The sequence below is a fragment of the Amblyomma mixtum genome, chromosome 2, assembly GCF_055824585.1.
Source record: "Amblyomma mixtum isolate Tamu chromosome 2, ASM5582458v1, whole genome shotgun sequence".
In the NCBI taxonomy this organism is placed as follows: domain Eukaryota; kingdom Metazoa; phylum Arthropoda; class Arachnida; order Ixodida; family Ixodidae; genus Amblyomma; species Amblyomma mixtum.
In genome coordinates, this window is record NC_143013.1 from 247,738,473 (window position 1) to 247,765,312 (window position 26,840).

Genomic DNA, 26,840 nt, shown 5'->3' on the forward strand with positions numbered 1-26,840 from the left:
TGCACTTTAGTTTCTGTGGCTGTTGGCTTCTGGCATATTTATAACGAGCCCCTCATCCCCTTTCTCTTGTTAGCTTATGTACTGGGCAAGTACGTCGCGTCTGCTTCGTCCTCTCAACTAAAGTCGGATGCAAAGGCAGTATCCTCAGATTCACTGCTACATAGATCGCTGACAAAATCATCCATGAACGGGTCTGGGTCCTACGATTTGCCGCGCTTCAGGTCGCGTGCCATGCTGGCGGCGGCCATTCTCAACTTGCGGGCTCCGCTGACCTCACAAGGCGTTGAAAATGGGCGCTACAAGGAAGCGCGACAAGCGCGACAAGTAAGCAACTGTTACGTGTAAGCGCTTGTCGTGTGTGTTCATTTACTTTCGTCTCCGTCTTGTCGCGCTTTGGAACCCATCATGAATGTTAACCAACTTGCTCAACTTTTTGCCCTCCTTCAATGCATTTCTAGTACATCGGGCTCTGTTATGTGTAAGCGCTTGTCGTGTGCGTTCTTTTCATTTCGTCTCCGTCTTGTCGCGCTTTGGAACCAATCAGGAATGTTTACCAACTTGCCCAACTTTTTGCCCTCCTTCAATGCATTTCTAGTACATCGGTCTCTGTTATGTGTAAGCGCTCGTCGTGTGTGTTCTTTTACTTTCGTCTCCGTTTTGTCGCGCTTTGGAACCCATCATGAACGCAATTTATTATTGATCTAGCTTGCTATCAGCGAATGTCGATGCATCCCGATCGATGTATTCATGGGCTGAATGAATCGGTACAGTGCTGGGCGAAAATACCTTATCGATCCCGCAAATCACATTACCTCTAAAACCATGACAAGTACCCTGCGCTGGTTTTATGGCAGGAGTGCTAGTTCCAAACGAGGTGCCGGTACGAATTATAGATTGAGTTGTTAATTTACTCGGGCAGTTTTGTGCATTCGTACTTGGAGTTGTCAATACATCACACATTGCTTACTAGTGTCCAGCCAGTAGCCAATGTGACAGGTCTCTAAATTTGCTGAAAAATATTCCATCAACTTTCCGCCCATACAAATTAGTTTACCAGAGACATTGTCTAATCTCATGTCACTGCAGGTGAATTTAGAGCGGCGACAGAAATATTTCATTAGGCTTCAATTAAAGACAAAATATGGTACTGGCGATAAAATATTACAAATGCGGACACTTAAATCCACGTTACAGTGATGCTTTCGCCAAAGAAAACAAGAATTAGAGATTTTAAAACAATCGTTATCAAGAATTCAGTGCAGTGGTTTAATTCGCACGTTTTGTCAGCACGTGGCGCAATTCGTTGAGCATTAGAAATGCAGTCGCGTACGCTGGTGATGATATTTAGAAAAACAAATTGTAAAATAAAAATTTATACCTTGTCATCATAGCTTCCAGTCAGAGCCAGGACATGGCCTGCGATCATTTGCAAAATAGACATAGGCTAGCTTGGGCTGGCTCGCAACTGGCGGTTATTCTACGTCAGAGTTGATATTAGTAACAGGTGCGGATTAAAAATTACAGCGGTGCTTCCACCAGGCTGTAGTCGGCAGCAAGTACTTCTTTAAAGCTTATATTAATTACTGCGCTTATTGGTATTTCTTACTGATATTTGGTCGGCGGTAAAACTTCCGATGCCTTGTTATCTTGCAAAGTACAAAAATTGTACCTGCTACAGCCTGCTTGCAGACTGCTGCAGAACTGAAGGTGTTGCGATTTATTGGATTAATGCGTTTTTTTTCTATTCTAAGGAAGGTAAAGGATATATAGGATAACTCTTGAAAATTTTCAAACAGGTGTCTAAAGAAACGTTACATTGCTGACGTAGAGGAGAAATTGGCATCTGGACTCTTCAGAATTGTCTTAATGCAAATAACTATTTTTCGGTATAGAAAACATTCTTTATCAGATTACTTTATCTCCTGCTTTTTCTTAAAAAATTATTTTAAATGGGAAACAAACATATTTTCGTTCTCGCTGCTGACAGTCTTTTCTGACAGTCGATTCCATTGTAATAGTGCAAACAAAGAGAGCTTCCGCGCACATAACGATTCTGGTAATTTGTCCTGTGTTCTCTAGCTCAGACTGAATCTGCTCTTAGTTAAACACTTCCCGCACCAAATTTCTTACATCCCTCGGAGAAGGCTCCTTAATTATACAATAGCTGCGCGCCACATACATCCCACGCTTCTACGTAAATCACCGGTAATGACGTTTTTGACGACAAACTCTTTTCGTCCAACTTGTAGGCTAATCTAGATTAAAACTTTTTAATAAACATTAATAAAGTGGTGCAATAGGATGCATTTGCTATCTTTCATGTCCATTGGCGTTTGGTATCTTTCCTTTTTAGTTCTCTCCTTGTATGTTTTTCGTAAGCATCAACTAAATGGGGAGCAGTAATTATTGATATTAATACTTGCATAGAGCTTCCGAATGCATGTCACGTATAACTTTCAAAAAAAAGAACACGAACGAAATTTTTACAGAGGTACGAATTGCGCTTATTTGTCACCAAGCTGACTGCACTGTAAAAGAAAAAAAACTCTCACTTCTGTTCTGCATTGTTGAAAAAGCCCGATTTTTGATCCCCACGTTTTTCTTTTTCAAGCGTAACTGCCACTCCACACCAATTTTTTTCATACTGCCTGGTGTACAATGTTTCGAACAGGTAACTTCGTTTACTTTGCAAAAGCTGTGATATGCAGTAAGCAGCTGTCGCATTTTGCCGGACTGGGTGCACCATTACTGAATGATTAACTAAAATTGACCATGTACATTAAAAAAAATTTTTCGCTCTCCTGTTGCCTTACAAGTAAAAAAAAATTACCGACGATTACGTTACTTCCTAATGCGAAATTTGAGCGCAGCAAATAAGCTGTTTCACCTTTTCGATAGTGAGTCAACCCCAGCTGCGAAGTTGGTTTCAGGGACAACGCCGCCGATGCCGACACAAACAATATGATACCCTCGCTTCCGCAGCGCTAAGAACCAGGTCTAGCCGTGGGAAGGTGGTCACGTATTCGTCGACGTGCCGGGGCCTACGTGAAATAACCGGCGCGTCGGCAACTGAAGAGCACCCTATCCGCCACACAAGAACAGGGGGGGGGGGACCCTTTCCTCCTCTTTCTGCATGGCGGCGACGGTGTTCTATGCAGTCACGCTATCTTGACTCTCTAGCGGCGTCAGCGGCATCCAGCGGTATCAGTCGGTCGCTGCTAGCGCTGGGGGGATGAAAGGGGGGCGGAGCTGGTTACGAGGCCGACGACAACGCCGACGACGACGCGAAACCCAGGAACGGACGCCAAAGAGCTGCGCTCTAAAACAAAGAAAGCCTACCAAATCACCGTTCTCCATTGCGGCTGCTTACAGCTACTTCGTTCTTAAAATAAGTCATTTAATAACATTAATTAAACACTTTATTTAGGTATTCTAAGGATTCGGCTTATTTTCTTGCATCGTTGACACAGGCTTTATTTCGTTCTCAAGAAATGCGCCAAAGGCCAACGATACGATTTTTAATAACTATCTATTAAACAACGTCTCTTAACAAGCCGTTGAAAACTATGAAAACCAGTTAACTTCAGAGCTGCATTCACCCCGTGCAGATAAACCTACACAGGCCTGAACTGGCGAGGGCCTTTTTGCTGCTTAAAATTATCTTTGAATGCACTGCACGTCAGCGCCCGCTGAAAACATGTCATGTCTTGCCATTGCCATACCTGCACGTCCTTGTGTGCGTTTCTTCACAGTTAATGCTGGCGTTGATTTCCTCTAGTTCGTTACCACGGTCACGTTTCGTCGAGAATAAAAGAAATTCAGAAAACGTCCGTAGACGACAGCAGACTACGCTTTACCTTCTTCATCTCCTCACACTGGACCCCACGTGTCATCGCAGCCATCACGTTGATCGCGCACTGCAAATAATGCGGAACTTACTCGACCTTGGCGTCTTTTGGAGCGATACGAGCTGTTTTCTTTTACAGTACTGCTTTCACACCCTTTCTCCCAGCTGCACCCTCTACGTTTACCGAGAGGTTACACTGAAGGCCGCCACAAAGGCTTTCCACAATTCGGCTCTTTCGATGGGAAAGGGTACGTGAACCTGTCGCACAAGTGAGAGGCATAGTATAAAAGGCTCGACGCACCGACTCATTCAGCAGTTGGCTCAATACCACTCCTAAAGAAATCATGGTAAGACGCCATCTTCTGCATCTCTACCCTCTGTAATAGGCTTCGTCGTAATGATATTTCTTTTCTTTTTAGAGAAATTTAACTTTGTGAGACAAAGACAAACCCCTATTCCGACATGTCAGCCTTTAATAGCAAGGCCAATATTGTGCTTAATTTTCTACCAGTGAAGGAGAATATAGACCCTGCGTCAAGAAATGAAGAGACAGAATCTTCAAACTTTGTTTTTGAGAGTTAGCTAAGTTACTCTACTGCTTTGGGCTGACACGACAGCGAAAGCAAGCCGAAAATCGTCTTTAGTAGCGAGCTGCTTTAGGCCTTTAGTCATGGATATATGCAGGAACTCATTCAATGTTCCACTTGAGTGTTAACTGAGTGTACCTATAGTGTACCGTGCTCAGTAAAAATTATTCTCTTTTGCGTTCGTTGTTGTGCATCTCTACCCTTCTACCCACAACGTATGATGCTAGGGCTCACAACTAGCATTGCAGGCCTTGGGCAACCGCTATAGAAAGCGAAACGTCGCAATGGCACATCCATGAGATAAAATACTGCTGCGAAACGTTCCATTTTACTTCAGTTTGAAAGGCCAGTCAGCGCTTTCTGTGCAGAAGATAGCAATTACAAGGAACCCCTCATACTATTAAGCATATTCTGGAAAACATCCTGGCTGCAACATTACGAGGAACAGCATAAGTTATTTTATCCTTTATGTCATAATATATCGGCAAAACATTGTGCTAATCAACAGAGCGATATACTTGACGAAGGCAACAGCTGTGCGTGAGGGGGCCATCATACTATGAGTGAAATTCAGCAAACTTTTCCAGAAATCCTATGACATCTGACCTGTTTTGAGTGCCGCACAGGCAGCGGAGAAATCGTCATTCGTGGTTAATATGCATTAATAATTACAACACGAAAAACATCACCAAAAGCGTCACAAAAGTAAAGCGCGTATTTTACACTTGCTTTTCCAACATCGGTGACTGGTCTATTGCTGCAGCGAAGTCTGGCTTTAGCCAAAGCAGAGTAAAGCACCCTTACTGTGCCCTAAACCCTGGAGACAGAGCCTTAACCAAAGCGTTGGTCAGCACACCACCACTTAGTGCAAACCCCTTTCCAATAAGTGCAGCCTCAGGATACACCCGACAGGGCGAATGCACTGAAATGACCCCCGTAGGGCGCGCGCTTTGAGCCCCAGTACATTTGTACGTTTTAGTGCTGCTAGCAATTTCGCGCTCTTCTTCGTCAGAATTGCCGTACATAATGAAGGAGTTCAAAAGTGGAATGTTTGCTGGGGTTTTAAAAATGGTAACATTAGCATACATACAGTAACCCAGTACTCAAGTCTTCACTAGGTGTACATACATGCTCCTGACGAGTTCAACTTAACAAGCGCCTCGAGGTCCTGACCACTACTCCAAGGTTTCAGCCCTCTACCTGCTCTTTTCGCCGCAGCTCCCGTCATTGCCACCTTCAGTTAGATACACCGTTCTGTGACATCTCCTTTCTGTATTAAATGCAGTAAAAGGCATAATATGAGAGTTTCGAAGGCAAACCAGATAATCAATATAGCCTTTTGGCTTTGATCATGTGTGATTGTAGTTTGATAAGGTTCACCTGTATTAAATCGATATACTTCTTCAGATCCGTGCCTGCATCCTCTTGGCTCTTGCCACCAGCACTTTCGCTGGCTACACCGGCTTCGGCTACGGTGGTCTCGGCTACGGTGGTCTCGGCTACGGCCTTGGCTACGCTGGCTACGCCCCAGGTGTCGCGACCGTCGCCCATGCTGCCCCAGCAGTCGCTACCGTCGCCCACGCTGCCCCAGCCGTTGCAGCCTACCACACCGCCCCCGCTATCGCTACCTATGCCGCTGCTCCAGCTGTGACCAAGGTTGCTACCACTTACGCCGCTGCTCCAGCCGTCACCACTGTCGCCCACGCTGCCCCAGCCGTGGCTAGCTACGCCGTCGCCCCAGCTGTGACTCGCGTTGCCGCCTACCATGCTGCCCCAGCTGTCGCCACCTACGCTGCTGCTCCAGTTGTTGCCGCTGCTCCAGCTGTGACCAAGGTTGCCACCACCTACGCCGCTGCCCCAGCCGTTGCCACCTACGCTGCTGCCCCAGCTGTTGCCACCGTTGCTCACGCTGCTCCAGCCTTCGCCACCTACGCCGCTGCCCCAGCTGTTGCCACTACCGCCATCCACCACGCCCCAGCTGTGGCCACCGTTGCCCACGCTGCTCCAGCTGTCGCTGCCTACCACGCCGCCCCAGTCTACGGTTACGGTGTCAGCACCCTCGGCTATGGTGCCGGTCACTACGGCTTCGGTCACGGTCTCCTCGGCTACGGCCTGAACTACGGCTATGGCCTCGGCTCTCCCTTCCACTATGGCGCTCTCCTCCGCAAGAAGAAGTGTAAGTAATCCCGTCTGTTCTCATTGAAAGGATCCTTGTGAGAAATGCCTGGTAGAAATTCGTACAATGACGCTTAGATTTTACAAGCAGGATTATAAGAACTTTTAGGCGTCTCATGCAGATGATGTGATATTCTAATGTGTATGCAGCAAAGAAACTAGATATTGATTTTTTTATTTATTTATAAATAAAGCGAATTAGGCACTGCGAATCTAGCGAATCTAGCGAATTAGGCACAGCTAGCAGCTAATAGCTCAAAATATTGACACTGGCTGTCGCACGAACTATGGCAAGCAGATGCTTCTCCACAGGCTTCCTGTGCTACTTAATCAGCACTCACGCAATAGTCGAAAAGAATGAACCATTGTTCCCGTATAACAATTTCGTCAAATGTTTTTATGAACAATTTGTCTATGTCCCCATTAGTGTGTTTTACGTGATGTATTTTGATTCTTTTTTGTGCTTGCATTCTAAAACTGCATTCAATTTTAATTTATTGATGTAAAAAATTCAATCAGTTAATTTATCCTGCGCTGCCTAATGCCGTCAGTAAGGTGGTAGTCGCCGCGTCAAGCTGCTCTCCGAAGCAGCTTTTTCGCGGCTGATCCTTTCCTCGTAAAAGAGGAAAAATAAACAAGTTATTATAATTATTATGGTTGGTTTATGGGGTTTAACGTCCCAAAGCGACTAAGGCTATGATAGACGCCGTAGTGGAGGGCTCCGGAAATTTTGACCACCTGGGGTTCTTTAACGTGCACTGACATCGCACAATACACGGGCCTCTAGAATTTCTCCTCCAAAGAAATTCAACCGCCGCGGCCGGGATCGAACCCGCGACTTTCGGGTTCGATCCCGGCCGCGGCGGTTGAATTTCTTTGGAGGAGAAATTATTATAATAAAACGTCTTTGATTCTTCTCATTTGTTCGGCACAAATTGATACTTTCTTCGTTGGCTCACGCAATGAATTTTCTCAAATTTGTTTCGCTCTTTTACAGAATTTATGAAGTAAAGAGACATCCGGATGGCGTGTGCAAGAGGATCAATCCAACTTGCCTCGGACTTCGCATAGAAGATGTACAAATAAATCTTTCTATAAGTAGAGACTACTGCTCTTCGTGGTCACTGTTCAATCAATGGTTTAGTGCATTAGCACTCGAGCTTTCACTCAGACACTTAGTTTTTGTCTGTAGGGTCTCACTGCGTGCCCATTGGATTGTGGGCAAATTAGATGGGCCACTTGCCACCTAGGTTTCTAAGTTTTCAGAGTACTGCGTTTGATTTCCCCGCGGTGCCGGGCCTGTAAGAAACATGGCTGCCGTGGACAAATGTTGACAGAATATTTAACATAATAATTAGCAGGGACTTCCCACACAGAGGCAGGCTACCAAAGCCTCAGAGGATTTCTCTAGGACTAACACGCATGCGCAAGATGTGGTTTCAGCACGTTTAAAAAAATTTGCAGACGGTTTAGCATGGCTAGTCGTGGGATATTGTGTAGTGGCGGTAAAGTGGGCACTTAAGGTCCTTACGTGCTAAAGGCATTCGACCTAGAGGTCTTTACCGTAAAAAAAACTTATCCTAAAGGCCTCTACAAGGAAGACATTTACCGTAAAGGCAAATGATTAAGGCCTTTGACCTTGAGGTCTTTACCTTGAAGGCGTTTACCGAGGTTCACCCTTCACCCAGGTGAAGGCCTGCCAGATGAACACCAATGGTAGGTTGCCCCCAACCCGGTGGGCACGTGGCCCACTTGGTGCAGAGCAGGCTTCCGGGACGCCCTTGCATGATCGCCCACATCTAACGTGAACACCTATGCGCCACATGATCGATACTTGCAAACTAACGAGCAAGCGCAGAGAGCTCAGGGAGCGGCCTTGGTTGTCGCGCTTCGGCCATGTGCTAAGTAAAGTTTACATCAGTCTCGTGTGAGGGTTTGCAGAGATGTCATTTAACTTCACCACGCGTTCCTGGTTTCACATCAGAAGTGGACGACCCTGTACGTATGCCCAAAATCGGGAAATGCTCTAATATTGCTACCGCTCTAAAATTGTTTTTTCCAATTTATTGAGTGTCCGCTTATGTTATCTCCGAAGTTAGCTGTGGCAATCGCAAAAAAGTTTTAGTTGCGAAGCAGGATACACAGGGAGCAACGAATGCGACTGTAGTGTGCTGGGAATGTCAGTTAGCCTCGGGAAGCCTTGAAGCTTCCCGATCCGGAGGTCGGGAGGGAAGAATCATGGTGCCCTGAAAACTTATCCGATGACTCCAGTTATTTCTGCAATGATGATAGCAAAAGGGTGTAAACGTGCGCAAAGCCGTTTTGGCGAGGGAACGGTAGCGGAGGGAGAGTTTACAGAGTTATGTTGAGTGCTCAACGTGCGCTATGCGTACGTGTATCCAAATCGCACCAGCCGATTACAATGCGGCGTGCGAGAGTCGGCGCCCATATTTAGTAATGCAAAGGCATTACTAGGATATGTCGGCGGCTTTCTCTCATCAAATTTGTGTCCGCAGCCATTGTGTGAAGCTAGAAAGAGGTATCGTCTCATACGTGGTTATAATCGAAGGAGATTGATGTGAAGATGCGGCGAAAAAATTTTGTGCCGATCGGATGATTAATTATATAGTTAGAGCCAACAAAGTGACCAAAAGTAGGTGTGGTCGGGCCGGGAGTGGCGCAAAATTTGAATCGCCGGAAGTACGATGCCACGTGACACACCATGTGATGTAGCACGTGATTGGCCCACGTGACCGGAAAAGCGGGTGAAGCAAACGCGTGGCGCGAAATTTGAATGTCCGAAATAATTGGTTTGATTTATTGGGGTTTAACGTACCAAAGCGACTCAGGCTATGAGGGACGCCGTAATACAGAGGTGAAACGATGGGGGCTTTGAAGTTAATCGAAGTCTAATCAATAATAGCAAGTTATAGAAACGGCAGTTGTAAATGAAGATTAATTAAGGTGATTTAATTATAAATTAAGGTGGATTCATGTGGGTATAATGCGACTTAATGATACATTGGAATTAATTAAAGGTGAACTAAAGTAAATCACTTGCAAATTAATTGTGAAATACGAGTGAATTAAATTAATCAAATCCGAAATAATTGTATTAAGTGTGAATGAAATAAATTAATTTTGAATAAAACTTGACATAATTAGTCTAAGGTGAATTATGTGATTGGATTCTCAGACGCGACGTCACAATCGACAAAGATGCAAAGAGGAGCAATTAGAGGCAAAGAGGACCAATTAGAGGCGGCGAGGAGGCGTCAATGCTTTAGCATTAATCCAATGCTGTTTCCGCGGTGCCCTCTAACGTTTTTGTTTCCTCCGGGCTTTTGACATATTCTGCTCTCAGGTTTTATTTATGAATACTGTCAACCCTCATTTGAGGGTCATTACAGGGAGGGAAAGTGAAGAGACAAAAAAAATGCACATATAACCATGAATGAACAAGCTTCTTTGAGCATACAATACAAGAGAGCATTGAAACGCAATACAGTTCACACCACTGTAGAACCACCTGCTATACAAAAAGCAATTGTACATTATCCATACCTTTTAAAGCCTGTTTGCGGAATGCGATTTTCGTTTATTAGTGCGTACGAGCCTCCTGAAACCCGCAAAGCTAAAGCTGGAGGAGGGACCTTCCATAGCTTTGTGGTCATGAAGCTTCCGCGTAAAGCCATGAGAAAGCTTTCTGCAATGTCAGGGGTTGACGCCCCGCTAGTGCTCGCGTGGGGACCAGTGGTTGAAGGCGCCCGCTATCGACAGTGGAGTGATGCGTTGGCATCGTAACAAAATGACATGTAATTTCTGCGGTTCATTTTGTGTAGTGAGTGTGAAATGCTGATTGAGACCGCGACGATCAATGCGGGAGATGTGGAGTGCTGTAATGGGCAACGCCTCGGCAGGAAACCTTTGGTGTTTCTTTCGACTATCGGAACGTACACGCCTATATAAACCATATTGGCGCAAACGATATCAACCTTAACATCGAGGCTGCCGTCAGATGTTGCGTGGTAGCAGGTGAAACTCGCTGCTCCCGCTAAAAATACAGGACGGACGAACCGATGCCGTCTTCGCGGCTCCGGCCGGCTCGTAATCTCAGGCTTCGCGGAGTGTTTGCTGAAATCGGGATTGATTATTTGACATTTGACGCGTCAGAAATACGAAGAATGCAGTCTAAATCTGTCACCTTATTAGGCCACACCAGTAAGTGACGCCTATCCCGTGCTCAAACATGTCCAGCAAAATTGATATAAACGACGGCTCGTACGTAGCAGTACAGTAGCAGCTACGCGCTTCGCTTTCTACTCGTTTATTTCACCATCAGGTTCGCGCTGTGGACACTGGAGCTCTAAGTGCTTTAGCTTTGTTTTGTACTGATATCGCGAGTTAACACTGACACTTCATTTGCATGAGTATCGCCTATCAGCCACGCAAGTGCCAGACAGCGGACTACATTGTTCATCGCCCTGTAAAAGGGCACTACATCATTAGCATCCATCATTAGCTACATCCATTCAACCTGCTTTCACTTTTTCCGCGACCTTTCTCTCCAGAGATACCATGCCGTCTATTCTACAAAAAAAAAATGCATTCCAATCTTTTCTGCATAAAGAAAGAAATATATCAGGTGCCATTAAAATAGGACTTTTTGCTGCAGTTTCCTCAAGGCAAACCTGGCTTGTTTCATGTTTGATTACACGAGTTACGATTTCAGATGAGCTTTCTCTTGGCTTGAATTCCACGTGCAGCCTTCCAAAGAACAAACTTCCCTTCTAATACAAACTGCAAATATAAAACTGCAGCTCACAACGAGCTCTTAGTGAAGATACAAACCTCTATGTAAGCTATCCAAGCGAATGTTGGATAAAGCGGCCATAACTTGGCAAAAAATTTCTGCTTCTGTCGCAATGGAGAGTAGATGCAAGCATGAAATGGTTACGGGCATGCAAATGACGCAGCGCAGTAGCAGACTTGATTCTAAATGCCCGAACACGCTAAAAGTTGCTGCCGCCTCGACCGCCGGCGTCGGGTGGTCCACGCGCGTATGTGGGACCGTGGCGCCATCCTTGGGGGCGATGCGGAAGCCGTTCTTCCGCTCAGCGCCCCTCTTACCCTGGTGCCCCGCCTTACCCAAGAGCGGCGCTCTCTGCAATGTCTTGACAGCCAACGGATGGTAATGTATGGTATCACTTGTCCACAATATATTCTTACACCGTGCACGTGTCTGACTTTTCGATGGGTTATTAGAAATTGCAAATTAGAATTCAGCGTATTTTTATGCACAGCTTCAGAGATTTCCACAAACACTCGGAAGAAATTAGAAAGAATGATTTTTATAACTCTCTTGGTCAGTACATAGTGTTAGTATGCTGGTCCTGTACGAGGGCTTAGAGAGCGGGTAGCATATCTCGTAGTCTTGTTTGGTGCTCGGATGATATTCTTCCGGCTCCCAGGGGACGGTAGATCAGTGCTTGGATGTTTGCTTTTTGGCTTGATGTCACCTCAAGACCAACACGAAGTAAAAGCGTTTCGCACTTACAAACTGCGGCTGTATGGCCAGAACAGCGCTGCTGCCGTGGCTTCCTCCGTATCCCCAAGGGGAACAGAAATATTTTTCCATCAGTGTGGTTCTCTTGCATTGGCGCAATGTCTTTAAACAGAAGGGGGATCGATAGCTTGTTGCGTATTGTAGTACTTCAAATAATTTGGTGGATGCTTGAATCATCATAAAAATCTAAAATGCGTTTTTTTTCGTTCAATATTTCATGCCAAAAGAAAGTGTTGCTCTACTGGCATTTGCACTTCTTCGTAGTTGGATGACTCAGGAAGAATAACAAGAACTCCTCTCTCGGTTCTATGATGTGCTGTGGTGTTATGAGTGCCTGCGGCACTTTCGATATTTAGTTATGAATTTAGTTTAGTTATGAACCTCCTTATCCGATGTAAACGTAAGCGCAACACTTGATCAGAGCTGTGTCATATCAGAAAAGGAAGGCTTTTATTTCAGGAATACCAAAATCTTTGAGCATTAACGTTCTTCCTGCCCCTACAAGGACTGTGATTTGCATGGGAAAAGTGATCGAAGCCAAGATAAGTGTTCGAAGTGAAAAAGAAATGATTTATAAAGGTATAAGAGAAGGTATTACGCGTGAGAGTCAGCATGCGCTGCGAAATGAAAGCGGTTGGAAACAATCCCGTGACTTTTCACTGCGGCCTGCATGAAGTAAGCGAACTAGGCAAGTGAACAGTCGCCCAGCTGTTCATTTCTCGCGTACCGCTGAAGCGCAGCGGCACTAAGGTCGAGCGCACTGCACGCGTCTCGTCCTGCAGTACTGCGGAAATGCACTCGTCCTGAAGAAATGCAGTGCATTACTAAGTGCATTTCTTCAGTACTCGTCCTGCAGAAATGCAGTGCATTACTACGTGCATTTCTTCGCATAACTTGAGCTCATACTTAAAGATTACAAACAACAACCGGTTATTCGAGGTTGCGTAAGCCGACTGCTGGCCCAAGTGGCCCTTGTGAGTTTCTCATTCTCTGCTTTCTTGGCTTCGATTACCTTTCGAACAGGAGCTGACATTTTCCGATTTCGGCTTCGTAACAGTCATTATAATGAACACAGGTGAGCATGCTTGTCTAGAGTGTTCGAGTAGTGTGCGCGGGAGCAAATTAACTGAAGTATTGAGGTAGCTACTGTACTAGGGATAAGGTACGTGTGCCGTCCATGGTTTTTATGACTATCCGGTTGCGGTCGATGCGCAAATATAATATGTGAAACATGAGTTCTTGGTTTACTTTTGGCTTCCTCTCATCCGCAGAACGCAGCTCGAGCACTCCAAACCAGTGTGCTCACGTCTGTACGTAGCTTGCGGCAATACGTCGCACGAGGTGAAGTAACGAGCAGACATCTCCAAATGCTGGCTGCGTACTCTCATGTTGCGCCACCAATTAAATATTCGTACAGCAAAGTAGAGTTCAGGAAAAAACGTTTATTTGCCAAAATTGCATCGTAGATTAAGCAAAAGGAACTGTTGAGGTGCTCTTTCTGAAGGTCAATTTTCGCTGCGGGATTTCTGAAAAATGGCGAAGAAAAAGTTAACGACGCAAGCATTTTAAGTACTCGGAAATTTACAAAGCTAGCTAAATACGATTATTTGATAAAAAATACCATTTGCTGGCTCAACCTATCAGCCTTTACAAACATAGGAACGCACTGGTAATACAAATTTACTCGAGACCCATAAATACTTTGATCACATGTTTTGGTGAGAAAAGATTCTCATGACTACGTAACATATGTGGCTCCGTCATACCTTGCGAATTTACGCTTAGGGCACAACAATATATTTTAAAATAGCACTGATATATAGTGAATGATACCACGCCCCAAAACTATAAATGTACTCACACTTCCTCTTGCGAAAGAGAGCGCCGTAGTGGAAGGGGCTGCCGAGACCGTAGCCGTAGTTCAGGCCATAGCCGAGGAGACCGCTGCCATAACCGTAGTGACCGGCACCATAGCCAAGGGTGCCAACACCGTAACCGTAGACTGGTGCGGCGTGATAGGAAGCGACGGCTGGGGCAGCATGGGTAACGGAGGCCACAGCTGGGGTGTGATGGACGGTGGTGGAGGCAACAGCTGGTGCAGCATGGACGGCAGTGACGGCTGGGGCAGCAGCGTAGGTGGCGATGGCTGGGGCAGCGTGGTAGGCGGCAACACCCGTCACGGCCGGAGCCACGGCGTAGCTAGCGACGGCTGGGGCGGCGTGGGCGATAGTGGTGACAGCTGGAGCAGCATGGGCAACAGTGGCCACAGACGGGGCGTATCCGGCGTATCCAAGTCCGTAGCCAGCGTAGCCCAGGCCGTAGCCGAGGCCGTATCCAGCGTAGCCAGCAAAAGCGCTGGTGGCAAGAGCCAAGAGGATGCAGGCACGGATCTGCAAAAGATATTTTCGTTAGGCTATTTCTCAAAGTCTGTGGTATATTTCTCTCTTAGGTTCTTATCTTCAACAGCATTCTTAGCACAAGCCTCTGTTCGACTGAAAACTACGACTTCTGCAACTTTTTTTTTCATTATAAGCTTCTTAGAACATAGTAGCAAAATGGTCGAAACAGTATCCCGCAGTGTGGCAGATGCGTTTACCATGGTGTCTTGAAGCCGGTGTAGAGCCAACTGCTGCTCGAGCTGTCTTCTTCGGGGGCTTTTATACCCGGCTTGTTTCGGGTGTTACCTCAGGTGACAACCGACACTCTGTTCATAGCGGCAGGCAGAAAAGAAAGAATGCTCTTTGGGGGGGGGGTTACAGTGATGACCGACGCGTGAGATCTGTGCACAGTATTCATGAGAAAGTGGTACGCTTTCGGAACATTAATGGCACTCCACCCTGCCAGCTCAAATGCGTGACGAGAGTTTTCAAGGTTTGCAATGTAGCTATAATCTTCGGGCGGTGGCACGTGGACTTAAAGAAAGATGTAGCAGATAAGGCGCAGCTTGCCCCTTCGCTTCCTTGTGTTTGTGTGTCCCGACGTAACCGCAGTACGTGACAGTTCTAAGGAAACATCCCTGTAAAGTACATAACATTCTGGCCTATATGTTCGCATGAAGACTGATGTCATTGAAACAAAAGCTGGTGAAATGAGGTTTCCAACTTGTAGTTCTTCGTTTCGCCAGTGCTCTACCCTGTTAGTTCCAATTTCCCTGAACTGGTCGATAGTTTTTGGAGATTTTCCTTCGACAGCAGCCCAGTCCTGAATACGTAATTGTCCTTGATATCAAACAGCTGTTCCAACAAAGCAAAGTGAACAACACAGGTGCAAAATGAATTTTTTTTTAGCATAAGCATGGTTGACGAAAAAACTCCCATGCCGGTCAATGTACTTTGAAGAAAAGAACCATAAATTTGAAGCCATCAAACATGTTGTGGCGCTTAGTCGGTGGTGAAGAGATCATGGCCAGTAGAGTAAACATTATAATCCTGCGTGCCAGTCACCAATTCTTATGTTCCACCAGACTAAGAGCACCTTGTCCTAGGTTCCAGTAGGTTCTGATAAGCTTTCTCATACTGACGTAATGATGTGTTACATACTAACTTAGCAGGCCACAAACAAGGGCGACTTCTGTATCGGAAAGAGTTATATTTACACTACAGTTTTATCCGCCAGGAAAAGCTATAGTGGTTCATCAACTTGACGCAAAACCGGAAAAGTTGCTTCCAACGCCCTATCACAACATTATCAAACCGCAGGCCACTTCCCTAACTGCGATTCCGCCCGCATTTTCAAAAATCTTATCCGTGCGGCTGCTCAAGGAGACCCTTCACATTCAAATGACAAGCGAAGCGATAAACAGGACGCGGGGCAATCTGCTAAAATACAGATAAGCTCTGTACGCCACGTTTTTCCTCCATAAACAACGGGCCATTTGCTTCTGTCTCATTGTGAACGAGGCACCATTTGCGGTGCTCAAATATCAATGTTTTTACGTTTTTCTTCATAGTTCACCTGGAGGAGTGCTTGTTTCTTCCGATACAGAATTTAATTCGCGAGACGGGTTTTCGTGGAGCCCTGAACTATGTACTGCTCTTGATCAATAATGAAATAGGGTTAATTGGTGACCATAGCCTGAACATGACACTGAAACAGGTTTAAGCGCTAAATATTAAAACTATAAAAAGCATGCTGCGGGTAACATCTGTATGCCAGGACACCCACGGCCAAATATTGGGCGCAACAAACACTTGAAACATAATTTTATTCCTCACTAAAGAGCCCTTTCATAGTCTTTCTCTCTCTGGCGACATAAAGACATATGGGCCTTCCAACAACAGATGACAACAACAATGCTAGTGACCTCACGGCACAGTGGCTTGTCGTATTATGAGCGGCGACACGAGACACTAGTGCCCGCGGTAGATGGAAAGATCGGCAGATCCTGGTGCTGACGACGATACCAGCACGACAGTGGCTATTTATGAGAGTAGTGCGGTGTGTTTTTGAGGCCAACCGGTTGGCCAACGGTTGTCCGCTTCTTAACGGCAGAGCGGGGGTCGAGCAAAACCTTCACGCCGATGATATGATGGCCTCAGTAGTTTCACTGGCCTTTACCTAATTCTTATTACAAATACACAAGGGAAGTGACCGAGGACATTTCATGTATTTGTGCTTCAACACTAACCAGCAGCATACACTAAGCGATGTTTGAAACATCGCTTAGTGAAACATACACTCAGTGTCAGCGATGTTCGAAACAAAGAACACGCAAAAAAATGCTACGGCTTAGCTCAGCTAACCATGGTTATGCAAGCGAGAGTAATGCTTGCATAATCAACGTGAAGTCAAGCTGCGGCCTATTGCTGCAGTGCTGCCTGTCTGCCTCAACGATGCCAGCGCTAACGCATGCACCGCACGCATGCAGCTCACATCTTTCTGTCGCCACCGGCCATTCATCCCATCCCCAACCCAACCTGGGAGCACTTGGAGGCGACCCTGCTCGGCTGCCTCGACTTACAGACGCAACAAGCCCGAGAGGCGGCCACCACCACTGGGGTCCCAAACTATGGACCTTCTTTTTAGTGCAATTTTAAGGATCGGTCCCTTACGGGCTTATCCAAGCATACCTCCTGTCCCTACTTTATAGATGTATTCACCCCCACCACCACCGCCACATACCTCAAAGCGCGATGGAGCCCTCAACTGACCCAGGAAGTCAGTTATGCGCCCTTCCTTTCCTCAAAATCATCGGAGTGGATAACATTAAGGCCAACGCCAATAAACACAATAACGCCGACGGCCTAGAGCTTCAGTGTCGCGTTTCTGCCAGAACGTTGACAATAACAATCCATGCAGCGCACATCTGTCACCACTGTCACGTAGCTTAAGGCACGAATGAGGTGTCCACTTTCCCAAGGGGCCAGTCCTGCGCCTTTCCTTTGCTTTCGAAGCTCCCGCTCTTTGTCGGTTTCGGCTGCCAGTCTAGCGCGTTGACGCTCGCTGTCGATTGCTAAATCCCTCGAATGGTCGGCAACCTCGACCAGATGATCAGACTAGGCCCGACGTCTTCGAGTACCCCCTCTCGAGGACGTCGGCTCCGGCTAACTTGCTTCATACATAACTACACACTGGATAGGCAGTGAGTAGCGGTCCGCGCAGGGCCGTGGCGACGGCGCAGAGCGTGGCTGCAGCTGCTGCGAGTCACATGGTACGTCACGTGGTTACTTACGCAGCTCAGCTCCTCCTATTTAAGGTCATTCGTGGAGACACGGCGAAGTCCGCGCCGCTTGGCTAGTAAAGCTTTCGCTTTAAAAAGGGGTGTTTCTACTCCTTTAACTGCATTGCATCCAATTCTTACACTCCAGCTTACTTCCTCCCCTTTGTATATATCTGCATTAATTACTCTTTTAAATAAACGTATTCTTTAAGAGGCAGAAGTATTTCAGTAATTATTCGAGACAGTTTTTGAATTCCAACACTACTGAGCATTACTTTACATTGTACTCGTGTTAGGCCAGCCGGCAGCACTTTATGAATATATGCCGCCAATCTTTCGCTGCAGTTTCAGGCCTGATTTACTTAGCCCTGAAATGGCCTAGTTCATAGAGCTGCGTGTTTTTGGTGCAGCTGTCTCAAGGCCTCTGTAAATATGTACTGAGCAGCAACAAACGTACAGTGGGTGCCCCCTTAACGGCATTTCTGATTTCAGATTTGTCATTCCTCGCAAAGGCGATGGCAGCCGTTGCTCAGACCGCGAGAATGTTATCTTGCATTGTCACATATTCTTTCACAATGCTCTGATTGTAATATTTCTGGACGATTTCTCGTCTTTAAAATGAATAAAATGCGTTTTAGAGAACTACGAAGGATATAAAAGGCTATATGAAAGAACTTTATTTTTTATACATAGGCTAATGTCATTAGAATGACCTACTATTTAATATCCGCTCGGAGAAATGCTATTGTTTTATTTATATATCTCATTGATGGAATAATTTCACCTTGCATCAAATTTTTGAGCCACGTCGAGTGCGGTCTGCGTTCATAAAGTTGTTGCTGACATAACTCACCTTACTTCATATAATACCAGGCTCTATATGACTGACGATTAAACATCCTTAAACTCTGGCTTCTATTGTTTCATCATAGAGTAGCTAATACTGCGTACATTCTCTATTCATATGAGTCTCGATCTTTACGGTTTGGTTTATGAGCGTTTAAGGTCCCAAAGCGACTCAGGCTAAGGGGGGCGCCGTAGTGAAGGGCTCCGGAAATTTCGACCACCTGGGGTTCTTTAATATGCACTGACATCGCACAGTACACGGGTCTCTAGAATTTCGCCTCGATAGAAACTCAATCGCCGCGGCCGTTATCGAACCGGCGTTTGTCGGGTCAGCAGCCGAGCGCCATAACCACGGAGCCATCGCGGTGGCTCTCGTGCTCTACGCTTGATGCACACTTACACAGAGATATACGAAGCGTTTTGTGTTTTCATGCGTTTCTAGCGTAAACCCACTTGCGAAGACATCGCCCTATATAGTTTAAGCTTTAAGCGAGCTCAGGTTTTGGCACCGACACGTATAGAGCACAGAAATATTGCCGTTCTGAGAGTGTGTTCACTTCCAAGAGTATTGGCTCATTGTATTCGCTTAATCGCTTCCATGTGTATTCGCGATTAAGCCCGTTCCTGTGACCAACTGTTAAGATGTACTCACAACCACAAATTACTCGTCCCAGAATTGTGGTTCCACCTGGCCAAACGGGCAGCAAAGCACTAAAGGCTCCTTTGAACGTGGGGAATTCCACGGGTGCCAAATGATTCACAATAAACGGGTGACCCAACGCTCGGTATGGATCTGCGATGCTCAAAGCTGTTTGAAATGCACCGCACGCGACCTTACAAGTTGTCTCCTCCCGTCATAGGCGACTGTACTATTTGCCGCACTTCACTCCTTCCTTATAACTATCACGTGCCAGACTGACAGTAGGCACCAAAAAAAAGAAACAAAAAACGAAAAATAAAGCCTCAAAAGGGCACCATGTACGCGGCACTTGTTGCTTTAGGCTATGTGGCATTACTTGAATTATTCTGGCTGATGTTGAAATGTTGGAAACCTGCACTATTCTCCTTGCAAACCCTAGGGCAAAATACCATCAATCTTCTCACAGCCTACAGCGTTTCGATCACCACAGCGAGTAGGAGTCACGTGTCGGCTGTCCTTGTGGACACTCCTCAAAACAATTCCTTCTCCTTCACCCATTCCTACTATTAAATGACGTAGCGCGATATAAGACGAATCTTGCGCGGTGAGTATAAAAGGGTTCGGAGAACTGGCTCAGTCAGCAGCTCGCTCAGCACCGGAATTAAGGACACCATGGTAAGGCGACAGACTGCGGTATCTTAGCGTACTTATCACGCGGCTGTACTTTAAGAACCTTGGTAAGACGAAAATAACTGGCAAGCAGTAACTGAATGAAAGCAGCTTGCAGTTACAACCGAGAAAATAACTATAAATGAAGATATTATGACCGCTCGGTTTAACTGAAGTGTATGCTACTTGGTCAAATGTTTAAGAGAATCCCCCAAGGTGCTCTCTTCGTAAAAATGCACTCCAGCGTGGGGGATTCAACTAAATATTTGACCAACACTAATCCCACTTCGAGTTATTGATCTATTCGCTCCCTCCTACCATTAGCTTGCTCAGTTTGTAGAGCTCAGTTGGTTAGCTCAGTTGGTAAAGCGACTGCTCCGTTGAAGCGGTGGCCCCTTGCTCGAGCATCGGATCAGGACAAATTTTCCTTTAATTGCGAAGTTTCTGAGGAAGCTGTACAGCTTTCTTTTGTAGTCGTATGGCTGCGCTTAGGTGGATGTCACTGAGTAATTTCTCCCTTATTATATGCGCTACTTTCTTTTGCAGATCCGTACCTGCATTTTCCTGGCACTTGCCACCAGCGCCTTCGCTGGATACACCGGATACGGCCTCGGCTACGGTGCCGGCTACGCCGGCTACGGTGTTGGCTACGCTCCATCTGTGGCCACCGTTGCCCACACCCCAGCTGTCGCCACCTACCATGCTGCCCCAGCCGTCGCCAGCTACGCCGTGGCTCCAGCCGTGACCCGTGTTGCCGCCTACCACGCTGCTCCAGCCGTCGCTACATATGCTGCTGCCCCAGCCGTTGCAACCGTCGCGCATGCTGCTCCAGTAGCCACATACGCCGCTGCCCCAGCTGTTGCCACCACCACCGTCCACCACGCCCCAGCTGTGGGCACCGTTGCCCACGCTGCATACAGCGCCGCTCCAGTCTATGGCTACGGTGTTGGGAACATCGGTTACGGTGTCGGCCACTACGGTTACGGCAATGGTCTTCTCGGCTACGGCCTGAACTATGGCTACGGCCTCGGAAGCCCCTTCCACTATGGCGCTCTCCTTCGCAAGAGGAAATGTGAGTCGAGAAATTTAGATTACTTAATCTTTACTTCTGCTATATTTGGCTTCTCAGATTATCTCAGAAAAACATTTTTGTCCCAGAAAATGCAAAAAAGGATTTAGTGCTGTAGCCTACAGCTTAAAATATTGACTAGCAAAAAATGTGGCTCTTCTCGGCATCAGTTGTATAGTTCGCAGTTGATAGATCAATTAGGCAGTCTTCGAAATTTTCATGAATAATGCATTCAGATTGATCCCTTTACGTCACCATCACCTGTGCCATGGTTTCTTACTGTATTTTTTTGTGGATTTCAGAGGTTCCAACGCCCTGAGGCACCTTCAAGAACTGCACGGTACCTGCTCACCTGACCTCTGCCGACGGCAAGCAAGTTTCGAATTAAACATACCATGTTTCTTCACTCTGGTTTCATGTCGAAAATTTTATTCGGAGCTCCACCTAACAGAGAAAATAAGCATTTTCGAACATCCGTTTAATCCTGCCACCCGTGGCATGTTGTGCGGACACTGCCCAACCGCATTTGAGAACCTAAGCTGTCAGAATGTTATGCACTGTCGGTCCCCAGGTGCGGCTTTTGTTTCAAGCTGTTTCCTTCTGCAATGCAAAAATGTCATCTTTATTCTCTACGTGTTAATACGATTTCTAGTTCTTCATAAATCCCGAGGACTTTACACCTCTTTTTTCGTTAGGGCAGCTTTTTTATCATCAACCATTGAGGAGAAAGGTTGTTCTTGTGCAAGAATTCTGGACGTACAGTACATCCCAAGAATGCTTTTACCCATGCGAAAAACAAACATCTGTCTTCCGCGACGGGACAGAGGCTCAGCGGATGATTAATCTGGAGCGATTTTCGAAAGAAGGCTTTTTTTTTCACACTGAACTTGAGAAGTGTTTGTTTGGAGTCAGGTCAATACAACACTTTGAAAAGAACTGAGTACACTTGCTGAATTTTCGACTTCTGCAACCTTGCAAGTTCGAAGCAGTAGAATAGCAACAGTAGACATACATTTATATAAGCGTAAAACAAACCACAAACTATTACCGACAAGAACACATGCTCCCCGTCGTCATTTATCTTAAGATGCATTGCCAAAACGAGGGTTTGTATTATCACACATATTTCATGGCAAATCAGTCCATACGACTCCTAAATTTGCTATACTATTCTAAGACACTACAGTCGAACCCCGCAATTACGAAACCGCCGGGGCAGGAAAACCTTTTAGTTGTCGTGAGAATTTCGCTGTCGCGAAAATAGACTAATAAGCACACCCATTACCTTGCAGAACAAAAATTTAATGAAAAAAGTCGCTTATTTTGCTCTGCTTGACATTGCTGTGCAGGAGCTTGACGACTCTGGCTTCGCAGCTTGATAAGCTATGCATAGCTTCGTCGTCGTCATGGTCGCCGAGAAAAGTCCGGATAACGTCAAAAACATCAAGCACATCACGCGAGCTTACTTGCTTACCTTGTGTTTGGTTTTCGCAATCTTCGTCGTCACTCGCCTCATTTCCTTTGCGCACACTGTAGCGTCGTCGCTGAATTCCTCATGATGCCATTCTTTGATTTCAGAATCGTAGAAAGTGAGCTGGACGGGATACTGAACTCTTCCGCAATGTCCGTCTTCTTTCTGCCTTTTTCAGCTTCGGCGATGATTGCAGCCTTTTCCTGCAGCGTCAAAAACTTGCGCTTCTTTACATGAGGCGGCATGTTTCCGACAGTCAAAAAAACAACAAAAAACACTGTACACAAGCAAGTCGCGGGCGAATTCGGCTTGCACAAGGCGGACGGCGAGATCGGCGAGATAGCGTGGTCGGCGCACTAGCGAAAAGGAAAAAAAAAAGGGTTCCTTGCTCTTCCCCGGTTGGCCGGCGGTGTCGTCACGTGAAACGTCACGTGCGTGCGTAGTCGCCAACCATCGCCAACAGACGGGCTAGCAAAAATCAGCTTTCAGCGGGCAAAAAAAAATGCTTTGCTATCATCATCATTACCGAACCAACCGAAAGTAAACAAAAATGGCTGCGGGGGTGCTTGTTGGGAGGTGAAATGAACGGGCCCGACTTGTCGGATGAGTGTGCTGCTGCAGTTTTGCCCATTCTATGTTCCCGAGTGGCTGATGTGCCGAATAAATGTTGCAGATCACTACCTCAAACTTTCGTTAATGCGGGACTGCTTTTTAAAACCCTTCGCTGTTGAGAGGGGACAAATGCATTGAACCCTATGGGAGTTCGCCGGGGGTGCCAGAATTTTTCGTTGCCGCGAGAATTTCGTTCTTGAGGGCTTTCGTTATTGAGGGGTTCAACTGTATAATTATAGGTAAATTGAGGTAAATATATTCTTTTCAAACAAACAAACAAACAAACAAACAAAAAGGGCAAACATACAAGCAAGGTATGTAATAAGGGAGTAATTACTGATTGACATCCACCCGAGCGCAGCCAAACGGCTACAAAGGAAAGCTATGCAGCTTTCTCAGAAACTTCGTAGTTAAAGAAAAATTCGTTCAGGTCCGGGGTTCGAAACCGGGACCACTGCTTCACAGGAGCAGCAACTCAACGAATTGAGCTAAGCGGGACGGCAAACTTGTGGTAGGGCGGGAGCAAATTGATCCATTAGTCGAAGTGGGAACAGTATTGGTCAAATATTTACGCGAATCCCCCAAGGTGGAATAGGGGGATTCCCCTTCGCCATAGGGGATTCCCCTAAATATTTGACCAAACAAGGTATGGCATCTCATTCACTTCTGCTGTTATACATAAGCGACGTTGGTGCAGAAAGTGAGAAAATAGAGTGTTTCAGTGTAACGTAAGCGTGATTGCGGACCAAAGGCAAATGAAGTTAGCGTGCTGTACGCAACTTATATCGACACTGGGAGTTTTAGCATAGAGATCCGAACTTGTTAAACCAGATATTCATTACATGTAGAGGAAAGGTGCTGTTAAGATGGCCTCCACAACCCCTAATTCGCCAAAAGAGTACATGGCGGAACTTTTTGTAGCCTGTTAATAAAGGAACTCGCCTTTCCTCCTGCAAAACCCCTCAAAATGCTTCGGCGATCGAAAATATACTAAATAAGAAACCTGAACCTTGCTGCACCCTTTGAATAGGGGGATGCGAAGTAAAAGCCGTTCAAGAAGTAATACTTTCCACAAGCACACGCAATACTCAAAAACATGTGCAGTTTTAGCAATATTTGCTATGATAAATTATTGAAACACACAAAGCACTGTGAAAAAGCTCGAAACCTAATTATGTTGCGTTCCGAGCGGCTGCACATGGTTGCAGCGCAGCGGGAGGCCGCATTAGGCTTGAGCGCGCAGAACTGAGAGTGTTTCGCAAAAATTGGCAGGGGCTTAGCTTTGGTTAACCTCGTAGGTTGCGAAAGCAACAGTTCAGCGCCTCCAACTGAAGGAACGCAGAGCGCCGCGTCTACAGGTCACGCGTGGCTACCGGCCGCCGCTGCGCGACGACTGAAAGCGTCTTGGAACGCAGTGCGCCGCGTTTACAGGTCACGCGTGGCTATCGGCCGCCGCTGCGCGACGACTCAAAGCGTCTTCGGTCATTTTTTTATATTTTGTTTTTGATGTTGTTGCCACTGAGAGAAAGAAAACATAATCTACAGCTGGTATGACGTCACAGCGTGCCACAGGTGCGCAGCGCGGCAAACACACACCGTAACTGCAGCCGGGCTCTCTGAAGGAACGAGTTGGTCGCCCATATTCACTCCGCTAAAGGTCAAACGTAACTGCGGCCGGGTCACGCGAAGGCTTGAAAGTGCGACTAGTATTTGTTTTGCAATTAATATAACATAATCTACAGCTGGTATGACGTCACAGCGGCAGCAGCGCCACAGGTGCGCAGAGCTGCAAACACACACCGTAACTGCAGCCGGGCTATAGTGCCAGTATATTCTAGGCACTATAGCCGGGCTCTCCGAAGGAGCGAGTTGGTCGCCCATAATCTACAGCTGCTATGACGTCACAGCGGCAGTAGCGCCACAGGTGGGCGGCGCGGCGTAACTGCAGCCGGGTTGTCTGAAGGATCGAGTTGGTCGCCCATATTCACTCCGCTAAAGGTCAAACGTAACTGCGGTCGGGTCACGCGAAGGCTTGAAAGTGCGAGTAGTATTGCTTTCGCAATAAAAACTGGGCTAAATTGCAGCGTCAAATTTGTCGTTGAAAAATGAGGTTAGTCATAGCAAAAAGCAACGATACCAGTCGTTACCGGCATACGGGCCGACGGAGCCGCAAGGACTACTTATTCGACTGAAGCGGGCGGCTCTCGCTTTGAAGCACCGCTGTATGTTTTCACGCTAGAACGCGAAAGCCGCAACTGCCGCTACGCTAACTTCTGAAATATTCGGGCGTCAGCGCTAATTCGCCGTTAGCTTCCAGCGCATGCGAAGTCTCGATTAATTTTTGCGCTAAGCACGCACTCACGGAAAGCCCGCCGGCCTGAAATTTGATACCTGAAAATTTGCGTTATGAAAATTTGCGTCATATTGGTAAAGTGTTCGAACAATCCTCGCACTTAGCTAAGCGAATTGTAACTTCGACATGCGCAATGAGGTTTAGTGTTTGAAATTGTTAAATGTTTGGTGTGTTTCATTCCGAGAGGTAGACGGAATAGCTGTTGCAAACATTATCATTGACTATTGTCACAAACAATTTCAGGTGATAGCCCGTAGCCATCACTTTAAAATTGAACACTTATGCGAAAGGCCGCGTTTCTTCAAAAAACTCATAAATGCCTCGAGGCGAGGTACTGCATGTGAAATATCTGAAATGGAAGATGGTTTCTTGAAAAATTGTCCTAGAATTGTTTTGCTGGAGGGAATGCTTTATTTCTTTAACCTAACGTCGCATTTTCGGTATTCACAGCCGATTGTAGTCCAGCGTGGATGTTGCACAATGATGAAAAAAATATTAAGGCGGAAGCCTTTAATGTCTCATCGTTGTAAGCAGAAGTTGTCGACAGAAATATCACGCTTTTGAATTGGTCGAAACGGTCGTGACGTCACAGTGCGCGAATTTCAGACGGGGTTAATTGTACTTTGGCTAGTAACCATGCAACTAATTGAAGGGATCATATGGTGATGCTCCAAGTAAGTGGGACTGAGATTAGTTAATTGCTGAATTACCTAATTAGCCTAATTAACTTTCCAGTCAGGCCATATAAATAAATAAAACCGAGTAGGATATTGGTCGAGCTCAGGAATCGAACCCCGGTCTTCGGAGTGCGAGACGAGCATGCTATCCAGTCCGCCATGGCAGCTCTTTTTTTTTCTTTATTGCCTGTCTTTGGCTCATGACATTGCACAACAAAAATACACATAACGCTATATACATACGACACTGTCGTGGTCAGCCAGCACGAGACTGGCTTCGTCAGCTTAAAATTCCCGCAACATACACTACGGCTCTAGTCTTGAGAGCCACTCGGGAGGCTCCGCAGCTGCTTTTTGGATTGCAAGAAACAAGTCCATGCTTTCCCGAAAATAAATTCGGGCCGGTCGTGCGTCTTTGTCACAATGGTAGCCTGCCATTCTGGAGCGCCATATACAGTGGAGGCCCAAGAGCATTATGAGATCAAAAGGTGCCCCATCCTAATTATCAGTGCTTAAATAGCGAATTCCGTGCGCGTCAAGTGGTAGCTCTTTCTTTATGGTCCTTTGTAACACGTCCCAAAAATAAACCCCTTCCCAGCAATGCAAAAAAACATGGTCTATTGTTTCAGGCTGTTTACAAATTAAGCAGTTCGATCCCCACGGTAAAAA

The 26,840-nt window shown here is 46.3% G+C and overlaps 1 protein-coding gene across 1 annotated transcript; it reads left to right on the forward strand.

Annotated features, from left to right (window-relative positions):
* Positions 1-5,835: 5,835 nt before the first annotated feature.
* Positions 5,836-25,751, forward strand: LOC149363364 (uncharacterized; the record flags this gene model as incomplete). The annotated part of the gene is made up of 5 exons (XM_089568485.1): positions 5,836-6,610; positions 8,269-8,325; positions 14,054-14,557; positions 20,645-21,061; positions 25,738-25,751. Coding segments are annotated over 5 exons (1,767 nt in total), but the record flags the coding sequence as incomplete, so codon positions are not given.
* Positions 25,752-26,840: the final 1,089 nt, after the last annotated feature.